Here is a 12,288-nt window from a genome sequence, read left to right as displayed (position 1 = left end):
TTTTGTGCATAATTTATTAGAGTAAAATTACATGCTCTTTCAGAACGATTTTAAGAAGCAAACTTTCAACATAAAACACAAGAGAAAGGTTCTAATCTCTGCTGTAAAATGTATTAACGGTCCTTAGGACATCTTGCAAATGCTTTCTAGCCTGAGTCCTTTTATGAATTCAGACCTCAACAGATATCATTACCATTGCTGATGCTTTGCAAACAATCCAGCAGAGAAACAAACAGATCACACTCATATATTGTGCTTGTCCAGTGCTAGAATCCAAAACCTGCATTTTGTAGCACCTCGCTTTAAAGGCAGATACACATTTTCCTTTCATATCAGTAATATTGTAAAAAGATAAGAAATCGTATGTTAGTTATACAGTCAAAAGCACATGTTTGCAAACAAACAAAACTATTAAGTGCTACTCAGCATTGATAAGAATCCTGCAGGTTTTGACTGGGGAAGTTTACAAGCACTTTTACATTTTCTAGGTGAGGAGAGACATGTCACTTCTCCTAGAAAGACTGAATTGTAACAATTTCTGTCAGTTACCAAAGTGGGGTTTAAAACTTAGATGATGATTTTGCTTCTGGATTTCTTCTCCTCCAAGTTTGTGCATTAAAAGATTCTGAAGTATATTTGCCTGTAGGAAAAACATACATTGTTTATTAATTGCAGCCACAATTTCAGGAAAGACTCTTTTAGTCTGATGTGTGAATTAAATATTACATTAGCTGAAGTATCAATGAATGCATGAGGTCAAATAGACATCACCTCTGAAACACAAGCTAGTATTAAATACAGATTCCCTCTCTAGTACTTTAAAGATCATTTGTAATCTTACAGCATTTCCATGAGGCTCACAGGTGATTCTGCCATGGACATCCTTGGTTTTAACACAGGGAATATTCCTGTGCTGAAGATCTTCCCAAATGCATCAGTTGCTTCTAGATTAAACTCATGCATAATCCAATCTCCTGTTTTATCCCTTCTTGTGAAAGCACTATATGAATGGCTATATTATGTTTTTGCCCGAGACAGCTGATTGTGCCTCAGAGTATGTTGCCTAATCACTAACCATTTTCTACAAATCTTGAATAAAAATTAATATTCTTAATACTCTTCTGTTAGTTCCATCTCAGTCTGATTAATTAAAATTATTAATTTCATACTAATCTTAAAATTTTCAGTTTATACACAATGTGTAAATATTACCATAGTTTTCTTTTTGTGTCCAAAATTTCTTACTGGTGTCAGACTGATTCTTTTGTTTGAGGCATTTCTGACCATATGGCTCAGGTACTGCTGGAAAGAAAGGCAGCAAGAAATGTTAATGATTACTTTTTTGACAAAAATGCTGATTACCTTTTATTTTCTGCAATGCTCTATCCTTTTTTAACCTGGAAATGTGATAAAATGCATTCTTCACAATGAAGTATGTTATCTGTATGATCTCTGTACCAGTCTGTTCACATTTAATGAAAGCAAACATTCAAAGACAAAAAGAAAAAAGACACAAGTATTTGTCCTCCAGATAAAGCAGCTATGTTGAAATTCATTTCATTTAACCTTATTCACCTTAAAGTGGCATTACTCTGTCTGAAGGAGGTTCGTCTTATTAGAACTTAAGACAGGGAGGCACCTCAAGATGGAAATTGAACCTGGCCTAAGAGAGATGACTGAAACTGGCAAGATGAAATCACTTTCTTAACTCAAGATTATTTAAATTATTGCTAGATTTGTTGACAAAGTGACAGATGACAACATAAAATTATCCAGAGAAACCACGGACACAGAAAGTGGAAAGGCAAATAAAGCCCAGCTGATGTACTAGATTGCCTGAAGCTATATTAGCAAGAAAAAAAATAAAGTGGAAGATGCAAAATTACGGTAACATCTGAAACAGATTGCCAGAAAGAAAGAAGGAAGACTCAGAATCCCACCTGTAGGTTTCTTGTCAAATACCATCAAGAGGACAGTACAGCATTTCAAAGACAGAAAAAAAGATGAAGGAAAAGATCATCCTGTATGAATGGCAGGAAGAATGAATCCAGTTCTCTGTCTAACATAACTAATATGAAAAAATAATACTAACATAAATCACAAAAATTTACACTGCATTTAAATTGATAATAGAAGTTTGAATAAGACCCAAACCCTTGTTGATTCAAGATGAAAAATAATCCTAAATAATTAAAAGGTATAGAAATCCACAACAATGAAAACTCGAGTGAAATATTAGCTGTGGAAATACACCATGCAAAGCAAGGCCATTCTTTCATACCCTTTTGAGGAAAAAACAAGCACTGAATAAGAAACATTTCTTGAGATGAAATTCTACTGCAAAATTACATCTTCTGCTATCAGTAGTTAGAATAAAATATGACTTTTTTTATAAAGGTGGAGTCTTATAAGGTTTATTAAAAATTTGAAAAGAATAAATCATGTAAAAGATGCTGTAAAAAGTGGGCATCACTACATTTGTGCACATCAGCACATCACTGCATTCCTGAATTCCTGATGTGAAGGTGGCTCAATTATTGTTCATGAACATTATGTGTGACAAACTGTAAAGCTTTATAAATCCTTACATTTCTGTCTATGGATATCACTGAACCCTCCTTGTGAAAATTGTGCTGGATCAAATTTATTCATGCCTGTATTTAGGTATAAATAACTTAGTATTTACCTGCAGGGACACAATTTCATGCAGCACAATATGGACATGCATATTTGAGGCATTTTAAGAATTGTGTGTAAGCAGGAACCCACCTGTAGATCCACTGAAGTCTGGTTTATGAGTGACAGAACGGTAGGCTATATATGTTGATGGTTGAGCTTCTGTAGCCTTTAATGAGCATATCTCCCAGTTTCTCTCCCATAAGGAATGGAAGAAGCAGTTTTGTCATCCTTATTTTGACCCCTTTGTAACTTGGTTTTACCCCTTTGGTAACTTGGTTTTACTTTGGGGTCCAAAGTGTGATTTCTTAAAAGTGAAAATACAAACAAAAAGGTTGTGCTATTACTCAAAATCTGACACATTGTAGGAGACTGGAGGCTGGGCAACAAGATTTAAAACATGTTCTTGGTGGATAGTCCAATCCAAATATGGATTGTTCACATTTGACACTAAGAACAGAAATTAACTAGGTAGTGCTAAATAATCTCACGGTTTAGTAAATAAAAATTGATATGCTCATGGTTTTCTCAAAATACCTTTGTCAGTTCCTGTATTAGGTAAATTTCTTGGTTCCTTAGAAATCCATTTATTTTTCTTTACTTCTTTACAGTGACGGTTCTTTACCAGCTCAGTGTGGTTTGTCTCTGAGGGATTAAAATAACATATTTTTACATTTTTAGAAAGCACACAAAATGTTTATATCCAAAAATGCTGTGGTGTTTTGAAAACATAATCTCCCACTTCATACATGGGATGTTTTGGGTGGAACATGGTTACACATGTTAATTATTCTAAAAGTTTTAGAATTATTCTAAAAGTATCATTCCCCAAAAGGAAAGCAAAAGTGGGTATATTTCCTCTAGCAGAGGAAATCTTGAAAGCCAACTGAAAAACTGACTATGAATGCAAAGACCAGATCATCCCTTCTCAACACTGCATATGTGGTGTGTGGATCTCTGGAACACCCATGGCTGAGCTCATGGAGACCAATTCACTCTGAAGGACACCAGGGTAAACTCTGAATGACTTCTGTCTGTAGCAAGTAGATACATCCTGGACATGGGCAGTAAATGAACATAACAAAATACTACAAATGATGAGGATAAAACTGCCATAGTAGTGGTTGCATAGGTAAGCCCACTTCAAACTACTATCAGAACTTCACAAGGAAAGTCGCAGCGTAAAGTAATCACAGCACTCTTCTCCTGGCCCCTGCTACTCATCAAGAAGACACGGCTTTGTTCTTCCTTTTCTCCTGCTAATGCTCTGTATCTTTAATTTCAGGCCTGAATGAGGCAGAAATTCTCAACTTCTGCTGCAGTTTATGGGGTAAAGACAAAATCTGTCCTTTTTTCTTTTTTTTTTTTAACACTAAAACTGCAAAGAAATAACCAGGTAAAAATCTACCTCAAATATTCAGATTAATACATTTTCTGCATTGACAAATATATTCTGGAATTCTCTTGCAAAAAGGATGAAGCTTATCATCAAGGTACTTCGGTGTAGGTACTTTGATTTGCTGTATGCGACTAGTTTCTTATGAGCATTCTTTATCACAATTCTTTACGCTCTTTCCTTAACTATATTTTTACTGGTTCTATTAGGTTCCATGTTCTGTGAGATCCCACCTACATTCAAATACATTTAACTTGATGGAAGTGGTAAGTGCACAGCACTCCATGTGATCTAGCATGTGAGCGTCAAAGATTTTAGTAACTCAGGGACTGATCCTGCCCATGTTGACTCTAACAGAGGATGCAAGCCAGCTAGAAGAAGCAGAACTGATCCATAACATGCAATGGCTGCTGTCATCTTACAGTGAAAGAAATCAGACTGTTAATGAGAAAATTCACTTCAGATTGGTTTTATGTAAAGTGTATAACGTCCAACACACTTGCAGTGGAACAAAAATAATCTAATCAACAAATTAGGAAATATATAATAATGAAGTACCTTTCACATTGGAATATTTTGATCTAATTGGTTCTTTTTCCCAAGGTGATGCTTCACATCTGTTCTCAACCAATGTGTTCCTCTGTCTCACAGTACAACCACCTCCTACAGGAAAGGAGTTTCACAAAGTTATCTCTACTCAAAACCACCCAGAGGAAGGTGAATAATGCAAAGACTTTGCTTTTTATGACATGTTCTTAGACACAATGGATAAAAAAGTACAAAGAATACAAAGAAACCAAATATCTGATTCAATAAGGCCCACAAAATATAGATAGGTCTGCTAAAAAACTTTAAATACATCCGTGGTAAATGTTTATACTGACATAAAGCATGTTTAAAAGAAAGATAAATTTGTACATAAAGGTCAAACAAGTATCATGTAAGATAAATTTTTACTGTGCAATACAGTTCTGGAGCTAGAAGACCCATAGCAGTTTGCACCAAGCTAGAGCAAACAGCCCTAGCATGGTTCTGTATTATTTTGCATTGACAAACTAAGAGAAAAAAAAAGAATAATAAAACAATTATTACTATTTTTATCACTAATCAATATTTATGAAGAAAAAGGATTGGATACCATTAAATACTAAGTAAATTCCAGAAGAATGGGGCATTCTTCAGCTTTAATGACATGATTCAATACTGTACTCAGTGGGTCAAAACACTGTATCTTCATTAAGACCAACCAAGATTATGCAGAGGACTAGGCTACTGTTACACTAGATGCAGGATTACAACTTTGTTATTTCTCTGAAGGGTAACTGAAAAATACAAAGCTTATTCATCTTAAGTAGGGATAGTCTCACAAAGGTAATAATTTTTGAAAGCATTTTAACTTGCATGCATCTCTACCTTTGCCTTTTTATAACTTCACAGAATTCTTTCTTTCCCGAAATTAAGTAGGAAAAAAACCAATTGTTATCGCTAAAAAGGAATTTTTTTCAGTATAATCCCAAAATAAGCATACATTAACAGTGGTTTTGATTCTTATAATTAATAGTGTAGCACGAGACTGTCTAGAACACAAAGAACAAACAACAACTCAAACATATAATGGTAAAGTTTAATGCATGCATATTTAGCTATTTTAATTGCCACATGATGTTCAGTAACGACAAGCTGCTACAGTATATTGCAGTATATTACCTCCATTGACAAAGGATGTACGATCCGTTCTGGGAGTACTCTCTATCACTACTGTCCTTTCTGAACTCTCTTTTTCTTTTCTGGTATTACTAAATTTTGTAGGAATTGTGTTACTAGTACCTGGACAGGCAACAGAAAGAATGTTTTAGCTGCATGTGTGTAAGTACAGGGAATAGCACTGACATTCTCTTCCACCCACCTCTACAAGACAGTGAATAGTTTAGTGCAATTTCTCTTAACCTCTCATTTCGTAATCTTTCTCTTTGATTTGTTATTTGGATCCTGTGTAACTGATGTACAACTTTCATGCTATGTAAGAAAATACCATAATATACAGGCTAAAGAAGACTATGGCTGCAAAGTAAAGATCCAGCTATAAATTACCTGCTTATTCATTAGCTTCTCACTTTTCATGAATTATATTTATGAATCCTATCTGATTACATTTATGGCATTTTCAAGATCTAAGTCATCATAGTACCTGAAGCCTCAGAGGGCTCAACTGAAAAAGTGCTTTGGGGAAACATCTTATTTTCTCTGAATGCATCTAAAGATAGATAAAGATATTTAAAAGGATAAGCTCAAGGTTTTAACACCTCTGTGTTACCCAAATTAACTTCTGAATTAAAATATAGTATTGCAAATGAGTTGGGAGAGGTAAAACTTACTTTTGACTCAAATATAAAAACTGACCGTGAACTGTTGACTAATCCAATTCTGCACTCAGGTGTGTGCAAACTGAACTATTAATAACTTGTATTATTCCAAGATAAACACAGACAAATAAATATTATGTAACTGCCTCACAGTTTATTTTCTGTGTCAATGCTGAGGATACTAAACACTAGTCTAAGCAACAGAAACGTTGCCTGGACTATCCACTTCAATGTCAAACTCTTCAGAAAGCTGCTTTAATCTCCCTTCTAAGACTATTTTTTTTACTTCTTCATTGCAGTTATATTTCAGATCCTCAAGTTCTTCAAAAAAGGAAGGGCCATAGTTTTCTAGTTCTCAGCTTTTTAACCTCTTCCTATTAAAAAGAATGAAAGAGTACCACGTTTATCTAGAACTTTCATAATACCAAACAACAGCTTTTCTGGCCTTTTTCTTAGAGGTTAAATGATGAGAGAATAAGGATGTTCTCTAGAGAAGTTAATAGTCCATTTCTACTTTATCCATCTACAATGGATGCAGGTAGTCACCACGTGTGCATATATATATATGTACATGGCAAAAATTGAACAAAGTGTTATTGTGATATGCTTACAAATACAAATATGTTCTTTCTGATATTTTATTTTTGCTAAATTTTTAAAGTGGGGAGGAGGTGCAAACTACGCATTAGTTTCTCCCTGTTACAGTAATTTTTAAAATAGTAAACACAATCTAAGGATACTAAAAGTACTTGCCATTCTGAAAGTTTTGTTCAGTAGCTTCCAAGGGTAGTAGCTCAGCTTGCCAAGGTGATTTCACAGTATGTGTTGATTGGTGTTCGTTAGGGCTCTGAATCCCATAATACTGTCCTAAACATGCCCGAAGGGGGGAAAAAAAAAAAAAGCTTCAAAGTTTACTGCATTGGCAGCACTGCAGTTTAGGAATGAGTGACCAATTTCATATTTACCAGATATATAGCAGATCTCCTTTATTGCTCTTGCCTCTTCAATATCAGCAGCAGTCTTAGGCACCCAGGTAGAAACATCTGTAGGAGATATTTGTAAGAGATTACAGGATATGTATGCGAAGATCTGCAATAATTCTTAATAATCAAATACCATAATGCCTTTCATTTTGGTCATGGATAATTTTTGTTTCTGACTGCAATCTCTGCTTCTAGACAGAAAAATTATTGCTTCTGGACAGAAAAATGATTCCCTAATATTAAGTATCTTCATGTGCAATGGAATTGCAGTTAAAACACATATTAAGAAGCAAATGTTTGCTGGTTTAAAATGATTAACAAACACCTCCAGTATTTATTTTCAAAATAATACTTCTTTTACACCCACAAGGAAATCTGATTCAATATGTCACCAAGGAGTGCTTGTCACAAAACCTCTGCCCAAACTTACTATCCTGTAATGTCTGCTGGCAGAGCAGGTGAAGTGAGTGTTCCTTAACTGTTACAGCTAAGGCCGTGAAGGTTAGCAAAGCCATCCTTTTTATATTGTTTAAGTTAATGCTGCATACTCAGACTGAAACCAAGTTAGAAAGAACTACAAGACTGCCCTACCAGCCAGCCTGAGGGGCAGGGAGAAAGTGAAGAGTGGCTTGGGGCAGGACAGTAATTTGCTGCCTGCATGCCTGACAGTGTAGGTCATTCTCTCGTTTTTCACTCTCTGGGAATGTGTACTTTGTTCCTTCCCTATGGAATCTCTTATCTCTAAATGAAATACAGTCAATGGCTGAACTATATTTATATATATATATATTCACATATATGTGAAAATATGTTGAGGAATACATTCAGTGCAGGTAGCTCGGTGTGCAGCTGGAGTGCAAGCTGCAGATTGAACTCTGGGAGGCAGAAGCCCCAGGCAAGAGGCCATGAACTGTGACCCTTTGAATAAGAATGTGGTCCAGCCAGGTGACCAGACACTCAGACACAGCAGGAGCTGACTGCCCTCATACTTTCCCCGCACTTAGACTAAGAGGGTATAAAAGCCCAGGGGTTCCTTTGGTCTGGGTCTCCCCTCAGAGGCACTCAGCTCAAGCTGTTATTGTGCTATTTTGTTAGACAGTTATGGCACCATGATTAAATTATTTTAAGGATCTGAACATCTTAGACTCTGCTAAGGGAACCCTAGGGTCGAGCCAGTAAGAAAACCATGTCTGACTGTGTAAGTGTAGGGTGAGCAGCTGTGAAGGGGCTTCGGTCCCAGTTCAGGTGGTGTCAGAGTGACTGCCAGAGTGGCTCCTGGATGGTCAGACACACAAGTTTCCTTACCACATAATTATAAAAATATACACATAAACATTTGGTTAAACTAGTGAGGAGATTTTTATGGATTCTGTTGGCTACATTAAGAATGACTTTCTCTAAAATAATTAGACTGTCTACAGAGTTTGGTAAATCAGTTGAAGAAATTATTTATGCTGAAGTCACACAGGCTATCTTTTGTAAAAAACCTGCAACTTCAACTTCAGTGATGACTGTGCAAAGCCCTTGTTCAAGAATTTGTTTCCCAGAATAGGAAAAGTACGTCCTAAACTTGTGATTTCATCACAAAATTTTGAAGAGTATTTGATGACCATCTGAATTGTGGCTAACGTTAAAACTTTTTTAAATGAAAAAGAGGTATGCAAATTATACCACTGTTGAAATATACAGCTAGACAATTCACAGACGTTAGAAAATATTGCCTTGCTCACATATGGTGACTACCAGTTCCAACATTTTAAAGGTTAGCTGAAAACTATTTCAAAAACCTGTCAACAACTTTTTTTCTAAAAATGTAATGGTCATTATAATAAATCAGTTGTGATGTGCACTGCATGACTTGACAAAACCCATTAAATTTCCTTGTAAAAGAAAGAAAGAAAACTGTTTACAGTCCATTTCTTCATCCTCTTCATCATCCTCTTCATCATCCACTTGAACAATGATGTTACTAATCCGTGGAAGGCAAATTAGTAATGGAATATTCTCTTGATTTCTGAGTGAGTCTTGATAATGGGCTGGATGCAGAATCCCTCCTACGACGTCCCGTTGCAGTGGAACAGCTGCAGACAAGAACATTAGGTTTAGTTTGTTAGGAGGGAACTAGAATATCACATCCAGGTTCACACCAGTAGGTATACTTTTGAAATCGTTGTCGGGGTTAGGCATTATCTTGTGCAGAGATTGGCAAAAGAGCACCTTCCAGCTCCAGAAAGTATGAAAAATTACAGGTATTAGCTTCTCTGAATGGGCAGATGAGGCACTGCTGAATACAGACTTTTGAAAACATTTTCATCACTCTGTCCTATTTTTAAAAAGGCTGGTTATCTCTTTCAGCTGCTGGACAGACTAATATTTCAGTCAACAACCTTCTTTCTTCCAATCCCTTTTAAGATATTTACAACCTAGGGAGACATGTCATTAGTCATACCTGGGCTGAAATGAATGAGTGAGTTTAGGATCCCACCTGGGAAAAAACTTTAAGCATGCTGAATTAACAGGCAGGCTGCATTTCTCTCCATGGCATCATTTTAGAAGAACTTTGCAATTCTAAGCACAGGTTTGCCAATTTTAAACTTTTTTTTTTCTATTAAACCTAATCACAACTAAGTACAAAATGTAGATTTTGAGAAGGAATGTGAAGTTCATGAAAATAATGTACACTGAATTAGAAGAAAGTCAGTTTTAGTTCCCTGTCCTGGACTTTTACCCTGTTCTGGGTTCTAGCTGTGTCTACCAGGACTTCTGGTAGTCAACAGCTGCTTTTACAAAGGGCTGAGGGAAAAAAACCCAACTTGTAACGGTGTTTTTTTCCACAAAAATGTGTGCTGCTATACACACTATTACTGTACTTCAGTAACATGTAACCAATGTTCAACCCTGAAAATGTTATTCAAAATTATGAACTGGAAATATGACTGCACACACAGCACTGTAATATCATGTTATCATGTTACGCAGAGCAAGGGGTGTCTCATATAGACAACATGTTGTGCTGTATCAACAGATATTGCTACTAGTGGCTCTACCAACCTCCTCACAAATAATGATTTGTTACGAAATTTTGAAGGAATTAAAATTGATGGCATGAATTATCTTGTTTCAGTAATTCTGCATCCCCTGAAAGGTCAAACAGTTGAAGTGTGCAAAGCCCACTGGGATCACCAAAAATTCAAGTCATCTGAGCTTTTCCTGTTCTTGCCCAAATTAGGTGGTGGTGTCTAGTTCCTGTGAGTGAATGCAGTAGTCCAGTGGCCAGTCTGTTAGCACACTTCTGAGACATAGGAGGTGGATACTTTCTCTGAATTAGGAAATTTGGAAACAACATGAGGATCTTGTAAAATGTATTCATAACTTCCAGAGAGGTAGTGTGTTTTGGTTTGTTGGATTTTTTCTCCAATCATATGACAATGTGCGGTGTCTAGTTCCTGTGAGTGAATGCAGTAGTCCAGTGGCCAGTCTGTTAGCACACTTCTGAGACATAGGAGGTGGATACTTTCTCTGAATTAGGAAATTTGGAAACAACATGAGGATCTTGTAAAATGTATTCATAACTTCCAGAGAGGTAGTGTGTTTTGGTTTGTTGGATTTTTTCTCCAATCATATGACAATGTGCTGCTGCTCTGTAGTGCTCTGCTTTTCCCATGGATGTCTGCTCTGTTCTTGCCCAAATTAGGTGGTGGTGTCTAGTTCCTGTGAGTGAATGCAGTAGTCCAGTGGCCAGTCTGTTAGCACACTTCTGAGACATAGGAGGTGGATACTTTCTCTGAATTAGGAAATTTGGAAACAACATGAGGATCTTGTAAAATGTATTCATAACTTCCAGAGAGGTAGTGTGTTTTGGTTTGTTGGATTTTTTCTCCAATCATATGACAATGTGCTGCTGCTCTGTAGTGCTCTGCTTTTCCCATGGGATTGATGTCTGCTAAGTCTGAAATAGTTCACAGAGCTGGTATCTGGAAATTGACATTCTCTAGCAACTTTGAACCCAAAGCAAAAGAGGCAGGGCAAGAGGATTTCGGTGACTGACATCTTACAGTCTTTTGAGGTTAATTAAACAAGTGGCAGGAGCTACACACCTTGTGAGGGGGAAAAAAATCATACAAAGATTACAGCCTCTTGCTCAAAATAATTAATTATGGAGATTTTTACTAAAAATTCTCCACAAAAACCTTGTGTAAGTATTCGAAAATCCAAGACCTTAGTCTGTTCCAGTTTACACTAGTCAAATAATTCTGTAGATGAATCATCACCTTGCACACAAATATTAACTAAAAGTAGTTTTAGGTTTCAAAAAAAAGAAAGATCTGTGGAGTTTGAAAATTATTACCGGCTCCAGGACCTTTGCTTGTATAGGTGTCTGTGTGGGGATTACAATCCTCCACCTGATGCTCTAGTTCTGCATTTTCTTTCTGTAATTGATCGTTAGTTATTCTGGAATAGAAAACAGTTTTAGAATGATTTTTTAAAATTAGTAAAATATTTTAGAACATAAGTAAAAACTGCAATATCGTTTTTATTTCACATATATTGGCATGTATTTCATGTACTGACTGAGGTATTTAGTTATTTAGAAGTATGCCACCTTAACAGCTGAAGCTCTTCCGTGAGGTTTTGCACCATCCTTGCACCTTCAGGAGGCTGTTTGAGAAGCTCCATCTTCAAAAAAAAAAAAATTAAGAAAGTTTTACTCCTGAATACAGCATCCATGCACAATGCAGTTCAGACCGACCTCTTGAACACACCATTAAAAAAAAAAACGAATGAAGAAAACCAACACAACAAAACAAGCCCTACCCCTGTTATAAACTGCGGCCCAAGAAACTGGCAGGAGCCAGTTCAATTAGGAAAT

The 12,288-nt window shown here is 36.2% G+C and overlaps 1 protein-coding gene across 1 annotated transcript; it reads right to left on the bottom strand.

Moving 5' to 3' along the window:
* Nucleotides 1–560: 560 nt before the first annotated feature.
* On the bottom strand, nucleotides 561–12,095 carry LOC103798553 (chromosome unknown open reading frame, human C12orf50; the record flags this gene model as incomplete). The annotated part of the gene is made up of 9 exons (XM_009070826.1): nucleotides 561–640; nucleotides 3,214–3,321; nucleotides 4,631–4,735; nucleotides 5,780–5,899; nucleotides 7,189–7,302; nucleotides 7,401–7,478; nucleotides 9,329–9,499; nucleotides 11,767–11,870; nucleotides 12,022–12,095. Coding segments are annotated over 9 exons (954 nt in total), but the record flags the coding sequence as incomplete, so codon positions are not given.
* Nucleotides 12,096–12,288: the final 193 nt, after the last annotated feature.

This window comes from Acanthisitta chloris, unplaced genomic scaffold (assembly GCF_000695815.1).
Source record: "Acanthisitta chloris isolate BGI_N310 unplaced genomic scaffold, ASM69581v1 scaffold2943, whole genome shotgun sequence".
In the NCBI taxonomy this organism is placed as follows: Eukaryota; Metazoa; Chordata; class Aves; order Passeriformes; family Acanthisittidae; genus Acanthisitta; species Acanthisitta chloris.
This window is presented reverse-complemented; position numbering and strand designations above follow the sequence as displayed.